General features: G+C 48.0%; 1 protein-coding gene across 1 annotated transcript in view; it reads right to left on the reverse strand.

Moving 5' to 3' along the window:
- Nucleotides 1–4,310: 4,310 nt before the first annotated feature.
- Nucleotides 4,311–22,956, reverse strand: part of TGM6 (transglutaminase 6) — a 33,900-nt gene continuing 15,254 nt past the window's right edge. The window contains exons 6-13 of the mRNA XM_039237803.1: nt 21,954–22,131; nt 21,095–21,233; nt 18,461–18,564; nt 18,140–18,382; nt 8,713–9,054; nt 6,146–6,300; nt 5,715–5,848; nt 4,311–4,701 (exon numbers count right to left, since the gene is read on the reverse strand). Coding sequence (XP_039093734.1) covers nt 4,548–4,701; nt 5,715–5,848; nt 6,146–6,300; nt 8,713–9,054; nt 18,140–18,382; nt 18,461–18,564; nt 21,095–21,233; nt 21,954–22,131 — 1,449 coding nt within the window. The 3' untranslated portion in view covers nt 4,311–4,547. The remainder of the gene's footprint in view (nt 4,702–5,714; nt 5,849–6,145; nt 6,301–8,712; nt 9,055–18,139; nt 18,383–18,460; nt 18,565–21,094; nt 21,234–21,953; nt 22,132–22,956) is intronic.

Here is a 22,956-nt window from a genome sequence, read left to right on the forward strand (position 1 = left end):
CTCCCTCCCTTCCTTCCCTCCTTCCCTCCCTCCCTTCCTTCCTTCCTCCCTCCCTTCTTTCCTTTTCTCCCTTCCCTGCCTCCCTCCCATCCTTCTTTCCTTCCCTCCTTTTTTCTTCCTTCCAAAACCACCACATTATTTTCCACAGTGGCTGTAACATTTTACACTTATTCCAGCAAGGTAAGAGTGATCGAGATTCTCTGCATCCTTGCCAGCATTTGGCATTGTCACCTTTTTAAAATTTTAGCAATTTTGTTAGTATATAGTGATACCTCAACGTGGTTTTAATTTGCATTTCCCTAATGGCTAATATTATTGAATATCCTTTCATGGCTTTTTTTTTTTTTTTTTTTTTTTTGCCATCTGTATATCCTCTTCATCAAAAAGGTTATGTCTTTTGCCCATTTTTTAAGATTGCTTTTTACTGTTGGATTTTGAGAGTGCTTAATGTATTCTGGATTCTAGTTCTTTGTCAGGTAACGTGGTTTGCAAACGTTTTTCCCCAGTATGTAGCTTGCCTTCCATTATTTTCACAGGATTTCTCATGGCCGCAAACATTTTGAATTGTGATGAAGTCCAATTTATCAAATTTTCGTGCTGAGATTTTGATGGCAGTTGCATTAAACCTGTATGTCAATTTGGGGATAATTGACTTCTTAACTCTGGTGAGTCTTCCAATCCATGAAAAAGATGTCTCTCCATTTATTTAAGTCTGCCCTTGATTCCTCTCATCAGAATTTTTTAGTTTTCAGCATGTAAATCCATATGTTTTGTTAGATTGACATCTAAGTATTTCATATTTATTGACTGTCAACATAAATTAAAAATAAATTGTGGTGTGGATCACTCATTGATAGTCCACAGGAATACAGCTGATGAAAGAATTAGTTCATGTGATTATGGAGGCTGACGAGTCTAATATATACATTTTTTGGTTCTGTTTCTCAGGAGAACCCCGGTTCACACAAGCACCCCCATTACCACAACCACCTTTCCACCTTGCCTGCTTCAGTTCAGCAAGTAGTCTTGTAACCCACTGAGCCTCACCAGTGAAGGGAGGGCCAGGGGTCTTTCGCAGGGACAGTCTCTTAGGCTTGTGGCAACGGCACGGATAACATGAACGGGAAGCTATTGGAAAGGTCAGGGTCAAGGTACTGGCCTCTGATTCCATCTTGTTGGTTACCATCTAGGGACTGAAGGTTAGGGCTGCTGACCAATATCAAGAAAGGAGTGAGCTGTAGGACCGTTTGGGCACCTTGGCCTTCACGTTGTTCCCGGGACACATCAAGCTCGTTTCCGCCTGGGTGTCTCCATGAATTGGGCTTCTTGGTTGCAAGCGAAAGAAACTGATCCTTGTCGGCTTAAACAAAGGGGATGCTGTAGAAATTAAGTGCAAACTGGAGAGGGTACTGAGAGACAGAGCAGACATCAGGAAATCTGGGATTCCACAAGTGTTCAGAGGGTCAAGAAGCAGGCAGCCCGACACATCATGGCCGATTGTATGTTTCCAAAAATATCTACGGCAATACTTCTAGTCTTCCCAGCTCTTCCAGAATCTTTGCACTTTTTTTTTTTTTTTTAATCATGAGTTGGGTCTATTTCCTCTTGAAACTTGGAGGACCTTTGTAACTGCCTTGATGAATAGAATGTGGCAGAAGTGGCACTGGGTGACCTCCAACCCTAGGGCATAAAGGCAATATGGCTTCCATTTGACTCTCTCTTGAGATGCTTGCCCTTCCACTGTGTTGTGAGAAAGCCCAGGCCAGTGGAGAAGCTGTAGGTGGGTGTTCTGGCTGACAGCCCAGCGTGCTGCTTGGTCAACAGCCAGCACCCACCACCAGAAATATGAACGGATAACCCTTCAGACGTTCTTGGTCCAGACTTTGCCCTGTCTCTGATCCACTAAGTCAAGCAGAGATGCGCTATCCCTACGCAGCCCTGACCAAACGGCAGATTCATCAGCAGAATAACTGTTGTGATTCTTGTAAGCCTGAAGTTACGGGTTGGTTTGTTACACAGCAGTTGGTAACTGGAACATGCAGCCACTATGTCAGAGCAGAAATTACCTGGCTGGGATCCGGCGCAGCACCCCTGGGACACCTCCACCCCTGTGATGCCTTCGGAATGTTCCCTCTATCCTGATCTCAGGAGAGAGCATGTGCCCGTCTGAGTCAAGGTGCCCAGCCCTGGCTGTGCCACGAGGCAGGCTGAAGGTGGAGATAATAATAGTATCTCCCTCACTGAGTTGTTATGAAGGTTAAATAAATTAATATGCATCAAGCACCTGAAACAGCTCCTGGCATGTAGTAAGCACACTGATTCCATTTTTAATCATTTTTTGGTTACTATTAAAATGTGAGCTTGGATATCACTTCCTCGGGGAGTCTTTCTCTGATGCCACCATGGGGAGAGGTGCTATTCTATCTCCCATGCCTCAGGGAGAGGAGACATCGGGTCTTATTTTCTCTTTGGCGCCCAGCACTACATGTAATTAGCTTATTCACAGATTTGTTTACTTGTTTACTCTTATTTCTCATTTTACTTTTTGCTCCTTTTAAAGTGTTGTGATCGAATGCCTGTGTCCACCAGCCAGAAGGTCATGGCCGGGAGCAGAGGGAACTTGCAATGTCACTGCTCTGTCCCTGGGTTGGACAGAATGCAGGTGGATGTGGAGACACGTTGTCCAGACCTTCCTTCAGTGGACGGCTTGTCACCCCACCATCACTGTCAGCTCTCAGGGACAGCCTCCCCTGTAGGAAGCTATCTTGCCCAAAGCCACGCCTCTTCTGGGGTGAACTAATGACAGATGGAGGCGTAGAAAGGCCCAGCCATCTCGGCCCAACTTAGGACAACTCTCAAAGGCCATGTCAGCTCCATAGCTGTCTGTGGGGCGGGCCCAGGCTGCCACTGGACCTGCATCATGGACTGCTTCCTCCCTTTGCCGCTCTTGCTTCCTCCTCCTCCCTTCCACTGTGTTGACCCCCAGGTCATTCCTCACAAAGTGAGGAATGCGCCTTCCATCTCAGACAGTCAGTCTCCTGGGAAGTGAAACCTGGTACAGACAAGCCTGAGGAAGGTGGGAGATTGGCACTTGCTTGAAGGATGGGGTGTCTGGAGCCATTGCAAGGGGGAGACCATCTTGTTCTCCCTGCTGAAAGGAGCTCTTTAACTAAGAGAGGGGGATCCCCTCTGTTGTGAGCCCCCCAGGATCCCTTCCTGCTGCTCAATCCTGAGGAAATGGCTGCCTGCTCTGAACCTCCAGGGGCCCCTCTTACATGGCCAGGATCAGCATCCAAAACCTAGACTTGGAAAGGGGGTCCTGCATGCATCTGGGTTCTCCAAGTTCTCATGCTGTGTAGACTTCATCAGAGAAATGCCTTCACTGAAGCTTTGGTCACAAGGATCATCCATCCCCCACTGTCTGTGTGTTTGCTTGACCCCCTTTTAGCACAGACTCACCACGAATATTGTTTCCACTGAAGTTCCTATTCAGGAGGAGCCTCGCTGTTGTTGTTCCGATGACTTAAATTCTGTGGCTACTTATATAATTCTTGTGGCTATCTAGAACATTTTGAGCTGATTTCTATGACCTGGCAGTTGTCCTCAGATCCTGGTGGTCTCTCCTCCAGTCCTGGTTCCAGAAATCTCTGTCCTGTTTTGATGCTAATCACACACTTGTGTGTAGTGTAAGCTGCTGGGAGTGTTTTGCAAAGTTAACACTGTTTTCATTTTCAGAAAGTAAGTAGGTCCTGAGCTGGTGGTAGGAGACCCCTGATGACCATGATGAGATGAGATTTGGGGCTTCATCCTCAAATGCGATCCAGGTTTAATGACCTCTCTTCTGTTTTCAGCTTCTTCCTGGCAGCAGGAGCCCCTCAGGTGCCAGTCGTGGGTCTTCATTGAGGGAAAATCCCCCCATTGCTTCAGATCTAATGATTTCTGGAACATGACTTTGGGGTAAAACTTAGATGGTGTAAATGGTGTGCATGCAGACCCCAGTTCTGCCTCTAGCTCACCTATGGCCATGGACAAGACTCTTCCCTCCGTGTAAAACAGGAGTGGTGAGGGATGTGTGCGTGTCACCTCTAACACCTCCGGGTTCCTCTTCAATGCTAGGAGGACACTCTTGGATCCGGGTCTGGTCAGAGTATTGAGGAGCTGAGATAGAAGCAAGGAGAACCTAGGGGTCGGCCAGGGTGATGGTGGGCTGGCAGGAAAGGGGGAGGCAGAGCTGGGTGGGCCATGGTCCCAGTGATGCTTGATCAGCCTCCCAGCAATGAGGGAAATTGATGAAGGTGGAAGAGGCTGCCAACATCGTCCAGCATTGTCCAAAAGTTTAAAGGTTGCTGAGTCTAACACCTTGTTTTACAGATGGGGAAACTTGAGGCCCAAGAGAAGAAGGAACCTGTCCAAATTCACAAAGTGGGATAGAAACTGAAGCAGAACTGGAACCCAGGTCTCCTGGCTCCCATACAGGAGAGGCAGAGAGATGGCCAGGGAGGGAACAGGGCCCATTTCCTCCCCTCTCAGCCCCTTGTGGTGGCCAGTCACTTGGCCGTGGCCACGTGGATGATCACAAAGCCTTTGATGTCTGGGAAGTGGGGGCTGACGAGGTCCACCTGCAGCTGCCTTGCGCCGCTCTTGGAGGGGGTGATGTTGAACTGGACCGAGGCCCTCTCCTGGGGCTCCAGGCTGGGCACACTGGGGAAAGGGGATGGGAGAAAGGCAGACCATCAGCCCCTTGTCCTTCCAAATCTGGCCTGCCCTCTTCAGAGCCCTTGGGATCAAGGACACACCTTGAGACTCGACATTTAAGCCTTGCCAATAGGCTTCCACCTTCATTTTCCTTTCCACCACTTCTCACCTCTTTCCACCCAGACAGGCTTGTCTCCTCCCTGTGCCCTGAACATACCTTACGGTTCCTCTATCTGGGCTTTTGTCTGCACTGTTCCTCCCACCTAGGATGCCCTTCCCATTCCAACCACAACTGAGGGCCAGATCAGTCTCTTTTCTTCCAGGAGACCCTCCTTGACTATACCGGCCATCGGGACCTCTGACTAGGAAGCCCTCCATGCTTCTTGATAACCAAAAAGCTTCTCAAGTCATCATTTAAGGCCCAGCTCAAATATCACTTCCACTGTAGCTTTTCCCTGGTTTTACCTCATCCCCAATTAAGGCCACCCCTGACTCTCTGCGCCCTGGGGATCCATTCCTCTGCACAAATCACACTGTCCTTGTTTGAAGGACCGCCTGTCTGTGAGAACACTTCTCCACGCAGAACCCCATCTGTTTGTCTTGGTGTTCCCAAAGTGGACACGTGGCTCAGAGAAGGGGTCATTATAATGAAGGATCATGTGAATGAGTGAATGCATGGATGCAAGAATGAAGGAGCGAATGGTTGAGAGTGAGTAAGTCAATGAGTGCATGAATGAATGGAACATGTGTGAGTGAGTGGGTGAAGAAACCAGTCAAGACTGAGTTGAGCAGATAGATGAAGTGAATGATGAGGGAATGAGTGAGTGGATGAGTCACACAGCGAAGCTAATGACTGAATGAAGGCAGGGAGGGATACAGAAATGAAGGCTGATGTGTGTAGGCTGGGAGCTGGCTCCTGGGCGTCCAGAGTCCCTCCTGTACCCCGCTCCATCGGCAGGGGGTGTGGTGTCTCCATTCTATAAGGAAGACGGACCTTCCACTCCCAGTCTGACACTTACTCGATGCTGAGCTGTCCCTGGAGAAGCCCGCTACCCTCCACCATCAGCATACAGTCCTCCACTGTCTCCAGAAGGGGGTTGACCACCGTCACTTTCACCACAACCGCCACCCCCACCGTGGCTGGGCCCAGCACCTGGAGGGGTAACACCCATAAGTCATCCTTCTCCTCCTCTACACTCTCCCAGGAAACCTGTGGGGCCCGGCTGGGACGCTGGTTGGATCCTGGCATGGGCATTAATCACGGCTACCCCTTGCATCCATCCACCCCCTTAGTGAGCTCCATTATTATGTCCATCCCCCTGCATCCATGCCACTTCCCCCACCTTTGAGAGCTGTAGCCGGAGTTTGAGACACAAAACCCTGGCCTCTGATGCCCTCCCTCAGCTGTGAAGGGGGACTGCCAGGAATGGGTGATGCAGACTGGATTCACCTTGATGGTGATGACGTCCTCCAGAGTGATGTCCTTCTCCACCAGGAACTTCTCTCCTTTGATGACAAGGCACATTGCAGCCAACAGGATCTTCTTGTCCTCTGTCAGGTCTTCCTTATACTGAGAGTAAGATATTGTGATAGGGATCTTTTTCTCTGGAAGGGAAAGCAGAGGTGGGAGTTAGGGGTCCACTGTTTTCTTTCAACAGAATCCAGAATGAAGAAGAGAATTCTCAGTTCCTAGTTACACTTTCTTTGGGCCTTGCCACCAAGCTGATATGGGTATTATTAGTATCAGTTCACAGATGAAGAAACCTAAGGCTCAGCGAGGTTAATTTCTTATCCAAGAGCAGGCAGCAAGCAAATCAAAGAGCCAAGATGAGGTGGGATTCAAATTCAGGCCAGTGGGCTACCCTGACACCACACCGTTTCTCTAAAACTCCCGGAGGTGTGTTTAAACTTTCCTTAATCATTCCAGATGGAAATACCTCAGTCCATTATGCATTCATCCCATCAGGAATCCACCCCGTTTGCTGAACGCCTATTATGTGCTAGGTGCAGAGAAGAGAGAGGTCAAAGTCTGCCTCAAGCTTCCAATTCAGTGAGGAGGCCAACTTCTTCCAAGCTTCTCCAAATCCTCCCTTCCCATTAAGGCCCATCCTAGTCAACCCCACCAGGGGTGGGAAGCCTTCATGGATCCCCCACTCAGGTGATCTTGTGCCCTCTGCCCTCTGAGCTCCCGTGGTCCTGGGACCCTCACCAGCCACAGACACCGTCCCATGCATTTCCTTCTTTTGAGCATGGCCCCAGCTGACTGCCAGTCGTATTTGGACTTTTCAAACCACCGTATGTTTTTTCTTTTAGGTACAATGTGTTCCTTCCAACTTGCTCTAGGTCCTATCATCCGCCTACTGCTCTTCCCATAGTTCTTTTCCTTCTTGTCCCTGAAGGCATCTGAGTTTTCAATGCGTGGAAAAGGTCCTTAAAGGATTTGAACTTGGTTCACTCCATGCTCCCTCAGAGCACATTTGCATATAGTAGATGCTTCCTGAATGCTCTGAATGCTGATGCATTTGTCAAAATTCTACACTGTTTTATGGGTTTCTCTAGTCCAGTAGGTCATTACTAAGAGAATCCTTACTACAATAGCAATAATTAATAATGAGAAAAACTGACTTTTACTAACTTTCTTGCTGGGCACTTGGAAGCACATTCATTGACTAACTCATTCCATCCACACGATTCCATGAGCAAGTAGTATTACCCTCAGCTTATAATAATAAGTCAATAATACGGTCCAATAATACCATCAGTCCCTACAATAAATCACATGTTCCTTAGGTTGTAGGAATTATGCCAAAGACTCAATATAAGTTACATCATTTATTCCTTGGGTGGCAGGAGATCGGTGGTTCTCAAAGTGTGGTCTTGGGCCTGGTGGCATCGGCATCATCTGGGGACTTGTTAGAAATGCAAATGCTAAGGCTCCGCAACAAAATATTAGTGACTTGAATCCCGCAACATGTAAAAAGAACTATCTATTTAAAGATTACGCTTCTATTAAAATGATGCAAGTGAAGAGCTTATAAAAATATTTAAAGAACAATGTGATGCGGAAAGAGGGAGGCACTGATGAACACTAAGCATGCACAATTTAATTACAGCTGTTTTGCAAAAGGCAAGAGGCACTAAAAATATGGAAGGGATGCATGTTAACAATTTGTAGGTGGGTGGCAGGATCACAGGTGACCTTTCTTTGAACTCCTTGACGAACATATATTACCTTTAACACGAAAAAAAAAATCCAGGAGAGAGTGTATGTTCATGTTTCCTTATGAAGCGTTACTTTGTGACTTGGGTTTTGTGAAAAGCAAGAAGCAAGAAAGTGAAAAGGTATGTGGCATCTCCTTCGCATGCTTTCACTCTGTCAAAACACACAAGCTTCACCAGAAACTGGCCCAGAGGGGCAATTTCTTTGTTTGATAGAATCCTTAGAGTTCAGAACGGTATGTGAGGGAGGAGAGGGGGAGGGGAGAGGGGGGAGGGGGAGAGGGAAGAGCAAGAGGGGAGGGAAGGAAGGAGTGAGGACAGAGAAGGGCTGTAGGCATGCGGGCTGATGTGTCAGAATTCTCAGGATAGGCCATAGCGCCTGTGACCCCTTCAAAACCATTTCTGATGGGTCCGTGCCTCTCACACAGAACACTTGAACCCAGATGGGCTCTAGAATCAGGTGGATGTTAGAGAGGGGACACAAGGCATATGCTGTGAAATGCTCCCGGTAGGTATTTAGTTAGGGTGTAAATATTCACACGAACTGAGATCGCCTCATCTACACACACGTGTCACCAGATGGCCATGGGCTTTCATTATGAGTCTCATGATTTAGCCCCTCTGAGCTTAGTTTTCTCACCTGTCAAGTGGGGACAGGCGGCAAAGGCACTGAAATATCCCCATCTTCCCTAGGAAGGGAGCAGGATGCTGAGAAGTCCCACCCCATTCCCCCAACCCCTGCCCGGTTCCCCTCCCACCCCCGAGTAAGGGGTTCCTACCAAGAGGTGGCCTTCGTACCTTCTTCCGGCCCCAGCCGCACCGTGTGCGATTCATGCAGAATCTCCGCCACCGGCCTGCGAGTGTAGAGAATGGTGGCGCCGCTCAGGTTGACTCGGACCCTCTGGGCCCGGGAGGTGAGGTTGGCCAAGCACAGGGCCAGTCTCAGGTCGTGGCCCAACATGGGCAGCTCCAGCATCTTGAACTTGCCGGTGACACTGGGCTTGGTGGCCGGCTCCAGGAGGTCCTCGCGCCAAAGGCCACGGCCACCAGCCCTGCGGAGCCGGGTCCTCCGCCCGGAGGCTTCCACGCTGAACAGCTTCCTCACGGCCTTGCGGTACACCTGCCTCTCCTTCCGGGATCCTGCAGGCATCGTGCAAGGTGAGGGGGTGCCCCTTTCCTGCTCCTCCATCCCGGGGCTCCCAGGGCCCATTTCCCTACCTCTCCAGACAAAAGCATCCTTTACAGACTGACAGCCGGGCAGCCAGACGCACACCTCAGCCATGTACACTGTGTTTGGTGCTGGGACTATTCAAAAACATATTTTTAAATGTTTTATTTATTTCTGAGAGAGAGTGAGCGAGAGAGACAGCGTGAGCAGGGGAGGGTCAGAGAGAGGGAGACACAGAATCTGAAACGGGCTCTAGGCTCTGAGCTGGCAGTCAGCACAGAGCCCGACGCAGGGCTTGAACTCACAAACTGCGAGATCATGACCTGAGCCGAAGTCGGACGCTTAGCCGACAGAGCCACCCAGGAGCCCCTCAAATACATTTCAAGTCCGTTGCCAATAACTTCAGATCAGGAAATTTCACACCAAAGTGAAGCTTTGGGGCCTCCCTGACAGCCGTGTCTGAAGACTCCGACGACAGGGAGAGGTGACACTTTTGCAGACTTGCTATGATGTGCCAGGTGCTACAGTTCTAGACGCTGTATTTTCCCTGAGGAGGGCAGTACTACTGCCATCTCTGCTTTATAGATAAAGAATCCAAGGCCCAGGGAAGTAAAGCAACTTGTAAGGGAGTCTGGCCCCAAATTCCACGTTGTTAATTGTGGTCCCTTACCCTTCTGCTCATGGCGGTAATGGTCTACAGGTGGGTAATGGCTGCCCCTGGTGGGGATGTATTTGGGGGCTCTCCATGGTCCCCCTGGAATCCCCACGGGCCTGAAGCACTCCCAGTACTGTCTACAAGGTGACATGCAAGTTTAGGACCCCGATCTCCCACCTGCTCTGTTGCTAGCAGACTTGTCTTTTGACCACCAGAGCAATACGTCCAAATGGAGCCCTCCCATCCCCACTGCATATGGTGCCCCACATCCAGCCAAACCTGCCGTTGTCTGCCCAGTGGCATTCTCACAGGGGACAAGCCAGAAACTGGCCGCATCCTTGACTCTTCCCAGACCCTCACCTCCCACAACGGACCAGTTCCCTAGTCCTGCTGAACAGCCTCATTGATCTCTAGAATCTGCTGTCTTCGCTTATCAGACCACCACATAAATTGCCCCACCAGGGGCGCCTGGATGTCTCAGTCGTTTGAGCGGCAGACTTCAACTCACAGTTCGTGAGTTCGATGTCCACTTGGGTTCTCTGCTGTCAGCACTAAGCCCACTTTGGATCCTCTGTCTCCCCCTCTCTCTCTGCCCCTCCCCCACTCGTTTTCTCTTTCTCTCTCTCTCTTTCTCGAAATAAATAAACTCAAAATTGCTTCACCATTGGGCCAGTTTGTCATCAGATACTGTGGACTTGTATTACTATTATTATTACTTAGCCTTCCAAGTCTCAGTGTTCCCATCTGTAAAGTGGAGACAAGAGGCTCACATGTAAGGCACGAAGTGCTGTGCTCCAGAATGTCCCCTCCCTTCCTGGGGATGTAGGCTCCACCCTGACTCCAGTCCTTCTCCCACCCTGATCACCCCCAAATCCACTTTCCCACACACCCCACTGTGGTGTGTGGTCTCCCACAAGCTTCCTCCCAAGCAATGTCTTTCAAGTGCCTTGATATCAGGTGACCTCGGCTTGAAGGGACCCATGTGGACCCAAAGGTTCTTTAACATCTCATGTTTTAGTATTAATATGTGTGTGAATTCGGCACTCTTCTCCATAATATATTCACAATATATTTTTTACTGTAAAATGTTTCATTTCCCTGCCAAATATTCTAATATCACTTTCTCAGGGAGACCTTCTCTGCCACTTGATGTTTTGGAACAGCCTTCTTCAGAGAGAATTCCATCACCAAAACTCACCCATTTGAAGACTACAATTCACTGTGTATAGTATATTCACAGAGTTTCCCACTCAACTCCACAATCTCATTCCAGGACATTTCATCACCTCAAAAAGAAACTCCGTAACCATTACTGGGGGCTCATAACTCTGCCACCATCGACCCCAGCTAGTCAACAACTGCTAGTCTAATTTCCAATTTACCTATTCTGGACATTTTGCATAAAGGGAACCATACAATGTGTGGTCTTTTGTGACTGGCTTCAAAAAAAATTTTTTTAATGTTTATTTATGTTTGAGAGAGACAGAGTGTGAGTGGGGGAGGGCCCCAGAGAGAGGGAGACACAGAATCTGAAGCAGGCTCTAGGCTCTGAGCTGCTAGCACAGAGCCCAATGCGGGGCTCGAACCCACAAACTGTGGGATCATGACCTGAGCCGAAGTCGTATGCTTAACCAGCTGAACCACCCAGGTGTCCCTGTGACTGGGTTTTTAAACATAACATAATGTTTTCCAAGTTTACTCATGTTGTTTCGTGTATCAGTACTTGGTTCCTTTTCACTGCTGAGTAATATTCCGTTGTATGGGTATACTACATTTTGTTTATCCATTAATGGATATTTGGGTTGTTTCTGCTCTTTTGAATAGTGGTGCTGTGAATGTTCACATACAGGTTTTTGTGCGGTTATTTGTTTTCATGTCTCTTGGGTATTTACCTAGAAGTGAATCTGCTAGGTTGTATGATAACTCTGGGTGTAACATTTTGAGGAACTATCAAACCATTTACCAAGGTGGTTGCTCCATTGTACATCCCCACCAGCAATGTACACGTGTCTAACTTTTCCATAAGCTCATCAACACTTACTGTCTATTTTTGATCATTGTGGTCCTTGTGGGTATGGAGTGGTATGTTGTGGTTTTGATTTGCATTTCCCTAGTGACTAATGATGTTAAGCATCTTTCCATGTGCTCATTGGCCATTTGTATATCATCTTTGGAGAAACATCTATTCAAATCCTTTGCCCATTTAAAAAAATTGGATTATTTATTTTTTTATTATTGAGTTGTAAGAGTTCTTTATATATTCTGGATACAGGTCCCTTATTAGATACATGATTTGCAAATATTTTCACCTCTTCTCTGGGCTATCTTTGCATTTTTTGGAAAGTATAATTTGTGGCGCATGATTTTAATTTTGATGAAGTCCCATTTATCATTTTTTTCTGTTGTCACTCGTGTTCTTGATGTCATAACTAAAAAAGGCTTCATTTACTCCAAGATCATGAAAATTAACTCATGTTTTCTTTTAAAAGTTTATACTTTTAGGGACACCTGGGTGGCTCAGTCAGTTAAGCATCTGGTTTTGGCTCAGGTCATGATCTCATGATTCATAGGTTCGAGCCCCGCATCGGGCTCTGTGCTGACAGCTCAGAGCCTGGAGCCTGCTTCGGATTCTGTGTCTCCCTCTCTCTCTGCCCCTCCACTGTTCATGCTCTGTCTCTGTCTCTGTCTCTTTCTTTCTCAAAACTAAATAAACATTAAAAATTTTTTGAAGTTTATACTTTCAGCTCTTACGTGGAGGTCTACGATCCATTTGAGTTCATTTTTGTGTATGGTGTGATGCAGGAGGCCAACTTTACTTGTTTTGCATGTGGATAATCAGTGGTCCCAGTTTCATTTGCTGCAGGCTGCTCTTCTTCTTTCCCCACTGACACAACACCCTTGTCAAAATCAGTTGAGCATAATTTTTAAGGTTTATTTCTGGACTCTCAATTCTACTCCATTGATCTATATGTTCATTTTTACCCCAGAATCCTACTGTCCTAGTGATCATATATTTACAGTAAGTTTTGAATTTGGAAAGTAATGAATCTTCCAACTTTGGTTTTCTTTTTCAATTGTTTTGGATATTTTGGGTCCTTTGCATTTCCAAATGAATTTTGGGATCAGCTTGTCATATTTGGAAAAAAGAAAACAACAAGACTCACTTGGAACTTTGATGGGGATTACATAGAGTCTTGTAGATCAGTTTTGGGGCACGGCCATAAAAGTTTCCATTTATTTAGGTCTTCAATTTCTTTCAATGGTGTTTTTTTTTTTTTTTTGGATCATACAGTATTTTATTTTATTATTTATTTATTTATTTATTTTTACAAATACTTTATTGTCAAATTAGCTTCCACAATGGTGTTTTGTAGTTTCCAAAAAGCTTTGCTCTTCTCCTGTTAAATTTACTCCTAATTATTTTGGTCTTTTTGATGCCGTTGTAAATGGATCTGCTTTCTTAATTTCACTTTCAGATTATACATTGTTAGTGTCCAGAAATACAATTAATTTTTGCACATTGATGTTGTGTTCTGCCATCCTGTTGGACTTGTTTTTTGGTTCTAATAGATTTTTAGAGGATACCTTAGGATTTTATATATACAAGATCATGCCATATGCAAATAGAGATAGGTTTACTTCTTCCTTTCCAATCTGGAAATTCTTCTATTTCTTTTTCTTTCCCCTCCCTCCTTTCCTTCCTTCCATCTTTCCATTTTTAAAAATTGTAGTAAATTATACATAACATAAAATTTATCATCTTAATAAGTGGACGCTCTAGTGCCATTAAGCACATTCCTCTCGTGCAATCATCACGACCATCCATCTCCATGACTCATTTCATCTTGCACAACAGAAACACTGTATCTATTCAATAATAAAACCCCTCATTCCCTTCTCTGCCCAGCCCCTGGCAATGCTTCTTTTGGGTATCTATCCAGAAGTGGAATTGCCAGGTCATAGGATAATTCTATTTTTATATTATAAATTTAATATTATAAAGAACCTCCCTACTGTTTTTCCACAGGAAATGGAATCCACAAATATGACGTTAGCTATGGCTTCTTTATAGATGACTTTTTATCAGGCTGAGACATTCACTTCTGTTCTTAATTTGTCAAGTGGTTTCATCACAAAGGGGTGTTGGGTTTTGTCAAATCCTTTTCCTGAATATATTGAGATGATCATGTAGCCTTTGTCCTTTTTTTTCTATTGATAGGGTGTATTTTAGTAAATAATTTTCTTAAAAAAAATTTTTTTAACACTTATTTATCTTTGAGAGATAGAGACAGAGCGCGAGCAGGGGAGGGCAGAGAGAGAGGAAAACTCAGAATCCGAGACAGGCTCCAGGCTCTGACCTGTCACCCCAGGGCCCGACGCGGGGCCTGAACTCACAAGCCGCGAAATCATGACCCGAGCCAAAGTCTGCCACGCAACTGACTGAGCCACCCAGGCGCTCCATAATTAATTTTCAAGGAGAAAACCACCCTGTATTTTTCAATTGTTTTTTGGGATAAATCCTACTTGGTTGTGACATATAGTCCTTTTTATAATGTTGCTGGATTTAGTTTGCTAGTGTTTTTGCTGATGATTTTTGCTTCTACATTCTTAAGGAGTATTGGTCTCTAGTTTTCTTGTGATGTCATCATCTGGTTTTGGTATCAGGATAATACTAAGCTCATTGAATGAATTGGGAAGTGTTCCCTCCTCTTCCAGTTTTTTTGAAAAATGTTTGAGGAATTGATATTAATTCTTTCAATGTTGGGTAGAATTCACCAGTGATGTCATCTGGGCCTGGCCTTTTCTTTGTAGGAGGTTTTTGTTTACTAACTCAAGTCTCTTTCCTTGTTTTTTTAAATAATTTTTTTAAATGTTTATTTATATTTGAGAGAGAGAGAGAGAATGGGGAAGAGGCAGAGAGAAAGGGAGACACAGAATCCGAAGTAGGCTCCAGGCTCTGAACTGTCAGCACAGAACCTGATGTGGTGCTCAAACTCACAAACCGTGAGATCATGACTAGTGCCAAAGGCAGACGCTTAACCGACTGAACCACCCAGGCACCCCTCTTTTCTTGTTATAATTCCATTCAGAATTTCTATTTCTTTTTGAGGCAGTTTTGACAATTCCTGGAGGAATTTGTCCATTCTATCTAAAGCTATCTACTATCTGAGGACAGCCACTGTGACATTTGCATGTATGGCTTCCTTGGCTTGCAGGGCTTGTTCTCTCGTGGCCCAGCACACAGCCTGGCTCAGGGATAGGAGCAAAGCCCATGGCATTCAGGGGCTCTGAATCTTTGTGCCCTAGTGTGTGTGTCCTGCTTCAGCAGACAGAGCGAGCAGATGGGCCTGTGCCCCTGGCACCCCACCTCCAGCCCGGGTTGCCCACGGCTTGGATGAACAGCGCTATGTGCAGTGAGTCTGGGATCAGATGCAGAATGCCTTTCCAACCCTTCATCTCCTGGTTAAGCCTTGCTGCCTTCAGTCTCTTCCCAAAGAATGCCTTCCCTGACACCTCCCCTCTGGCTGAGTCAGGACTCTCTTTTCTGTGCTCCTTCAGCCTTCTGGCCTCCCCAGCACAGTGCTGACCACTCCGTACTATCCTCATGCTCTCGGCTCACTGTATAGTGAGTTCTCTTGGTCCCCTGCCCCTGAACTGTGCCTGGAAGTCAGGAGGCACTCTATTTCCAGCATATATAAAAGAGCCTAGTGGATATATAATATCGTGGGCACTCCTAGAAGGGAGGGACGGTCTAGCCTGGGGGAGGGGAGAGAAGGTCAGAGGTTCTGAGATTAGACATCTGGTTAGAATCCCTGCTCTTTGAGGCTTTGGCAACTTGGGGAAGTTATGTAACCAACCTGTGCCTCAGTTTGACTATCTATAAAATGGTGTTTTTATGAATATTAAATAAAATAGTGCATGGGCACTGCTTATCACTATGCTTCACACATTTCAGATGCTCTTGGTGTTATTATTGTTATTATCGACCTAGATGTGAAGCCACTTGACCCACCATAGGCGGTCAATCAGTAGGAGATGCACTGAGACAGTGGCCACAAGGTGTAGAGCAAGAGCGTGGGCTCTGGAACCAGGCTCACCATTTGCCAGCCCTGCCCCTTGGCTGAACACACATCCCTTACTACGCCTGTGTGTTCTCATCTGTGAATTGGACGCTACGCCAGTGTCTTCCTTACAGGCTCATGCGAGTGCTTTATAGACACTTGTTAAATAACATGTGAAGGGGGCCAGGCCCTGGTAGGCGCTCAGTGACGGTGACCGCTGTTAACACCATCAGGTAACAGGATGGTGGTTTGTCCTGTGGCCATGGCTTAAGTTTAGGACAAAAGGCTTCTAAGACTCCATGTCCTAAAATCTAGAAGCTCCTAGCGGATGGGACCAGACATCAAACTGCAGGGCTTGCGAGAGAGGCGCCAGCTTGGCAGAGGCCTTACCACCTCCCGCCCCGTCCACAGAGCCCTGAGAGAGCAGGAAGAAGACTAAGGGGGCGGAGGTCAGCAAGAGGGAAGGAAGTGCCCCATTCCCAGAGAAGGGACTGACAGAACACTGGTGTGTGTGAGGGTGCTGGGGTGTTTACAAGAATCAGTGTGAGGGTTTTGGGGTGCTGGCTGGGAAAGGTTGGGGTTGCCTCCAGGAAGGGGAAGTCGGCGCTGCGTCTCCGTGGGAGAGGTGTACTGATCCTGTGTTGCTGACTGAGCAAGCAGCGGAGAACTGATGAGCCTTGGCAGGGGGAGGACAGCGTGTCCAGGCCTCTCTCTCACCCGCCTTTGAGTAAAGGCCCTGCAGAACTTGCGGTCAAAAGCTGCCATGCATCAGAGGGAAGCCGTGTGACTACCAGTGTGGTGGGGGGTTGGGAGGGTTGGGGCCAAATGTCTCTGGAGATCAGCAGTGCTTAGGGGGTCGGGGGAGCCCTTTCACCCAGGGGCAGGGAATCTTTGCCTGCCCAGTACAAAGACAGCTGCTCTCTTCCCTCTCTTTCTCCTCCTCCCTCTCCCCCTCTTTCCTCCCCCCCCTCCTCCTTCCTCTTCTTCCCCCTCCTCCTCCCCTTTGGCCTAACCTCTAGAAGACCCACACAGTGTTCTCAACATCAGCTGCTGGACGAGATCAGCTGAAGAGCTTTAACAAGCCTGGTGCCTGGGCCACACACCCTCTAGGGACTGTGGTTCCATCAGGCAGGGCACAGTGTGGGCGGCAGTGGTAGATGAAAAATGGCCATAATGCTTTCTTTGTAACTTCTACCACCAGAAGGTGGAGTCTGTTCCTCTCCGCCTGGAGCCAGGGTGGCCTTGAGAATAGCTTTGACCAATAGAATATGGCAGAAGGGGCATGGTGCAGCCTCCATTCTCCCCCTCTGAGAATCCCACCGCCTCGGGAACGAGCCAGGGTCCACCTGCTGGACCAGGAGAGGCCACGTGGGTGGGCCTAGGCCATCCAGCAGAGCCATTCAAGGCCCCAGACACAGCGAGATCCCAGCGGACGCCAGGTGGAGCGGGCGAGCCAGACTGCTGAGCCCAGCGCAGACTGCTGAGCTCCGGAATCCTGATCGAACAAGTAGCTGTTTAATCTACGCAACGAACACGGCGCCCTGGGTGATCCCCATGGGCAACCAGGGCTAAAAACCGCTATGTTGGGGACCAGACAAGAGAGGGGCGCGAGTGAGAGCGCAGGGCGCCCCCTCCTGTACAGCAGCCTTCTGGGGGCACTGGCTTGTGCTCAGGGGAGCAGAAAGAGACAAACCCTGCTTTAGGTTTAAACTCACCCTTCATTATTCGAATAATGTTGTTTTAATGAGCAGAATTGGCTGAAAATATTTGGATCGGATCATGGCATTGGTAAGAGACCTGTTATCCAGTGGGAAGGAGTGACTGGAGGTATATAGCTGGAGGCGGCTGTTAGGAAAATACACTTGTTTTGTTCTTGTACGGGCTCTTCAATAAACCAGTTCCCAGAGATGAGTGAATTTCTAGAATTCACTAGGATTCTTGACAGATGGTAAACTAAAGCTGCTATTATTAATATTATTATTATTATTTTAAATTATGCCTGGTGCTGTGGACCTTAAGTGTTCAATAAATAATACCCGCTACTAGTATCACTATTATTAGTATTTATTATTATATGTGAATATACCTAACACATTGCCTGGCCTAGTAAATGGTCAATGAAATGTAGCTTTTATTATTAGATATGGGAAATCTACTTACAAACAGAGGAAACTATTAATAGAAGCTAAAGGCACTTGGTTGAAACCACAGAGGCAGTGCTGAGTAAAGCTATTACCTTCATAACACACAGGAAGGCTCTTGGCCCACGATGGCCTGTGGTTGTCCCTCTGCAGCAGAGGGGACAGTTGGGAGACAGAGAGGCCGCCATGTTGTCCTTACCTTCTGGGTACTTGTAGAGGCTTGTGATGTCCACGCGGGAGTCACTGCCCACGGCCTTGGTGCTAATGCACCTCCCGATCTTCTTTGTGTCCGAGTACACTCGCTCCCGGCTCTCATTCTCATGCCACAGCCAGGTGATGTAGTCTGCATTGACCTCTGCAAACACGAAGGGGCCATCGTGGGCCAGGTGCACGTCGCCCTCGCGGATGGCCGTGACTGAGGCTGGGCCACACCGGAACACACCTGGGCAGGAGGGATGAGCATGAGCGGAACGGGTGGGGGAAAAGTGGGGGTCCGGGACCCGCCCGGCTGAGCGCATACCTTCGCTCTCCTCCTGGGGGGTGGCGTCCAGAACCTGCCAGCCATTGTAAGAGGGACCCAGGTCCTGACGGGCAAACCAACTCTCATTCCAGACGTGGAAATTCCTGCCGCAGAGAGAAAATGGGGCAGGGTGACCTTCAGTGAGACAGAGGCAAGTTCCTACCGTGAGCCAGGCCCTGGGCCCAAACTCTGCAGTGCCGTGGCTAAATCTTATGAACGATTCAGTGAACCATACTGATGAACAGTTTTATATATAATATTGATATATGTGTATATATGCATGTATATATGTATGTATGCATGTATGCATGTTGTCCAAGTTACTACAAATATAATCACAAACGACACAGCAGATCTTGCCCTCAAGCAGCTTACATTCTAACAAAGCAGAAGGATGGCGAGGCACGAAAAATAAGAAAGCAGATAAATAAAACAAACGCAACAATAAATACTGTGAAGAGAGACCTGAGTAGAGAGTAACTGCTGGAGACCTACTCTAGGAAAATGACGTCTAAGGCGAGGCTTAAATAAGAAAGGATTTGCCATCAGAAGAGCAAAGGGAACAGTGTTCCAGGCAAAAGGAACAGCATGTGCAGAGACTCTCAGACAAGTAAAAGCTTTGTGTATTCAAAGAACAGAAAGTACGTAAGTATGGGGCTCCTGGGTGGCTCAGTTTGTTGAGCGTCAGACTCTTGATATCGGCGTCATGATCTCAGGGTCATGAGATAGTGCCCACGTCGGGCTCTGTGCTGAGCATGCAGCCTGCTTAAGATTCTCTCTTTTCATCTGCGCCTCTCCCCGACTCACTCTCTCTCTCTCTCTCAAAAAAAAAAAAAAAACCAAACAAACAAAAACAAAAACCAACCAACCAAACAAAAAACCCAAAAAAACAAAAAAACCAAGCAGGTATATATCTCTGGGCTACAGCCAGCATGGGGGGCATTTAGGGGTCAGATTATGCAGAGCTTTGTAGGTCTTGGTAAGGAATGACACTTTGCTAAGCAAAGTGACATCATTTGCTCCAGGTCACGCAGGAAGGAAGCAGGAGAGAGAAACCCCCAGTTGCCTGTCTTGGCATCTTTACAGCTGACCTCAGCGCTCCTCTTAAGGAGGTGATGATCTTTGGGAGAATATCTGAATAAATATTTGGGGGTAAACTGATAACCTGTGTGGTGACAGGGGCCCCACCACCAAAAGGGTCCATTTTGTGTGACAAAAGACTTTTTGTTGTTGGTGGTGGTGGTGGTGGTGAGAGGGGTGAGGAGAGAGGGGTTGAGGGGAACCAAAAGGAGGAGAGGGGAGAGGAGAGGCAGAGAGAAAGAATGAGGGCAGAGACCCCAGGTTTTCACCCTGGTTTTCTATACAAGTGGGAGGCAGACCAGGTTCATACCTCTGCTCTTCCACTCACTTAGCTGTGTGGCCTTAGACAAGTTACTTATCCTCTCTGTGCCTCGGTTTCCTGGCGGGCCAAATCGGGATAACATGCTAGCTTGCTCACAGGCTGTCTGGAGGAACATGTGAGCTGGTGTACGCACGGCGCTTAGACCTGGGCCTGCCATGGACTTGGTGCTCATTATTTAAAATTTTTTATTTTTCAAAAATGTTTATTTATTTGGAGAGAGAAAGTGCATGTGGGGGAGGGGTGGAGAGAGAGAATCTCAAGTAGGCTCCATGCCATCAATATGGGGCCTGACTCGGGGCTCATTCTCCCCAACTGTGAGATCATGACCTGAGCCGAAATCAGGAGTCGGATGCTTAACGGACCGAGCCGCCCAGGCGCCCCCCAAATTTTATTTGAAAATTGTGAAACGCAGGAGCAAGATGAACAGTATTAGGCAACGGTGCCGATACTAAGTGGGTAAAAAGCGGGGCAGGGAGAAGACTGTGAGCGTGTATGTTCTTGTGTCTGTGGAGCCCCCTCTGAGGAGATGGGAGAAGCTAGACGCCATGTTGGCTCCGTGAGGAGGCCGGGAGGGAGACATCCTGCTGTGGCCCGTGTTGTACATTTTGAAGGTGAATGCACACGCGTGTGTTTCGTATTTTAAAAAATTAAAACGGGGGCGCCTGGGTGGCTTAGTCGGTTAAGCCTCCGACTTTCGCTTAGGTCATGATCTCGCGGTTCGTGGGTTCGAGCCCCGCGTCGGGCTCTGTGCTGACTGCCAGCTCAGAGCCTGGAGCCGCTTCAGGGTCTGTGTCTCCCTCTCTCTCTGACCGTCCCCTGCTCACGCTGTCTCTCTCTCTCTCCTAGAAATAAATAAAACATTAAAAATTTAAAAAAAAATTAAAACGAATCGTTTAAAGCTCTCGGGGAAGAGTCTTGTCGGAGCTGAGGAGGAAGGTTGTCTCCCACCTGAGACACACGCGTGGCACACGGGCAGGTGACAGGGAAGCAGGGGCATGACGCGGGTAACGACGCGGAGGGAATCTCGTCCTCATCCCCGAGTCACAGGAATCTTGGGGAAGGCTCAGAGTCCCATGGATGGGGAACTAGGTTTCAAGGCAGTCAAATCTTGAGTCCCCCCCCCTCCTGCTTGGGCCTCTGGGTCACCCCTCAAGGCGCCTCTCATTCTTGCAGATGGGGTCAGGGAGCCCGAGGGCCAGGTTGGACTGAGGACCCAGGGGACTAGAACCCACCACATGCTGTCTTCTGTCAAGTCCTCCAGGGTCCGCCCGAAAGAGTCCACGTATTTGTCCACGCTCAGGTTCCTGTCCGTGTCATGGGCCGAGTTAAAGTTGGACACGACCCGGGTGGCGATCCCCAGGCACCTGAGGACTGAAGAGCAGGAGGCTGGCGAGGCGCCCCCTGCAGGCCGCAGGCCTCATCTCTTCCACAGCCCCTCCTGTGTCCGCCTGCTTTGGCTGCTTCCGCTCTCGGAAGCGCCTCCTTCCCTGTACAACCTCTCAGGGGACTTCCGAAGACACTATGTCACCCCCATTTGAATAGCAGCCTCTGAAGCCAGAAGGAACTTGGAAGCCCTGTAATAGCCATGTAACTGCCAGCTCCTTTGCCGAGGGGACGGGAGGCCTAGGGGGAGCACAGGACTTGCTCAAGGGCACTCAAAGAGCTCAAGACAGAAGGAGCTGGGCCCCCTTCTGCAAAATAAAAGCTCAAAAGTCAGGTAAATGAGCTATCTGGTTTCTCTCATCATTGACCAGACTTCTCTTTCCCCATCACCAATTAAGACACACTTGGGAGCGCCTGGGTTAAGGGTCTGCCTTCGGCTCAGGTCATGATCTCAGGGTTCATGAGTTCGAGCCCCGCATCAGGCTCTCTGCTGTGCATGCAGAGCCCCTTCAGATCCTCTGTCTCCCTCTCTCTCTGTCCCTCCCTGACTTGTGCGTGCTCTCTCTCTCTCAAAAATAAATACATAAATAAAAACTTAAAAAAACCCCACATTTTAAAGGGGGGTGGGGGAGACTGTATGCAAATATATGCAAATGAAGGCAAATGAGGGAACTGACCTAGGGCTGGGGACCTTCTTTCCCTGGGTACCTGTGCACATGACTCCAGCGAAGACCCAGCACTGGCCGTATTTGACTGGCTTGAACCTGCCCTTGAACCACTTCTGCAGAATGGCCACGCTGCCGCGCCAGTGCAGGGGGCTGGTGCCGCCGCCATACTTGCCCTGCCACTGGCCTTGAACCACTCCCCGGTCATTGTTGCTGTTCACCTGGGGAGAGGAGGGCGTGGGTCCATCACCAGGCAGGGTCTCCCTCCTATTGACGTCGCCACTGTAAAATCGTCTCACACTTTGCGCCCCTTCCTCATTCGGCCCCCCCTTACTTTAAAATTACCTGAAAATTAGGGGCATCTGCTATCTTAACATAGCTACTTTTGGTAGCATTTATTATTTTCAATTACCTTCCATTGGGATTCTCGATTGCTGAAAATTACCTAAGATTTTACAGCATTTCCTCTTTTAAATGATCTGTTTTGGGGACTGTTGCAAGCATAAGAATAGAGACCGTTAACAGTCATCAAATGCTTACGGTATCCTAGGCACTATTTGAAAGGCTCTGCACACTATATTAACCCATTTTAAAGCAAGTTTTGTTATTTTCGTTTTTTTTTTTTCCCAGCGAGAAAACAGATTAATAGGGGTTAAAGGACCTGTCCAAGTCACATAGCAAGTTAGCAAAAAGTGTGGGTGACCCCCAAGTTCAGGACTTTGACTTAGAGCCTGCACTGCTGTCCCACAGGGCTGTGACACCCTACTGTCTGGAACTGGTCGCTGCTTTTGCGTCTCTGTGTTCCAACATCTCTCTGGGATTTCGAGGCATGAAGGGTATCAGAGATGAGAAAATCGGCCTCATACGTTTGTGGAATCACAGATAGCCATCCGCTGAGCTTAACACCTGCTTGCAGGAGGCCTTCTGGCTATCTTTTAAGGAGGAAGCGTTGTTATGTATAATATAAAGATGGCGCCCTTCCCATGGAGATGTGGGCCTATGTACCCCCTCCCTGAATCTGGGCTGGACTGTGACCGTTTTGACCA

This window comes from Hyaena hyaena, unplaced genomic scaffold, assembly GCF_003009895.1.
Source record: "Hyaena hyaena isolate Hyena2069 unplaced genomic scaffold, ASM300989v1 scaffold_131, whole genome shotgun sequence".
Lineage (NCBI taxonomy): Eukaryota > Metazoa > Chordata > Mammalia > Carnivora > Hyaenidae > Hyaena > Hyaena hyaena.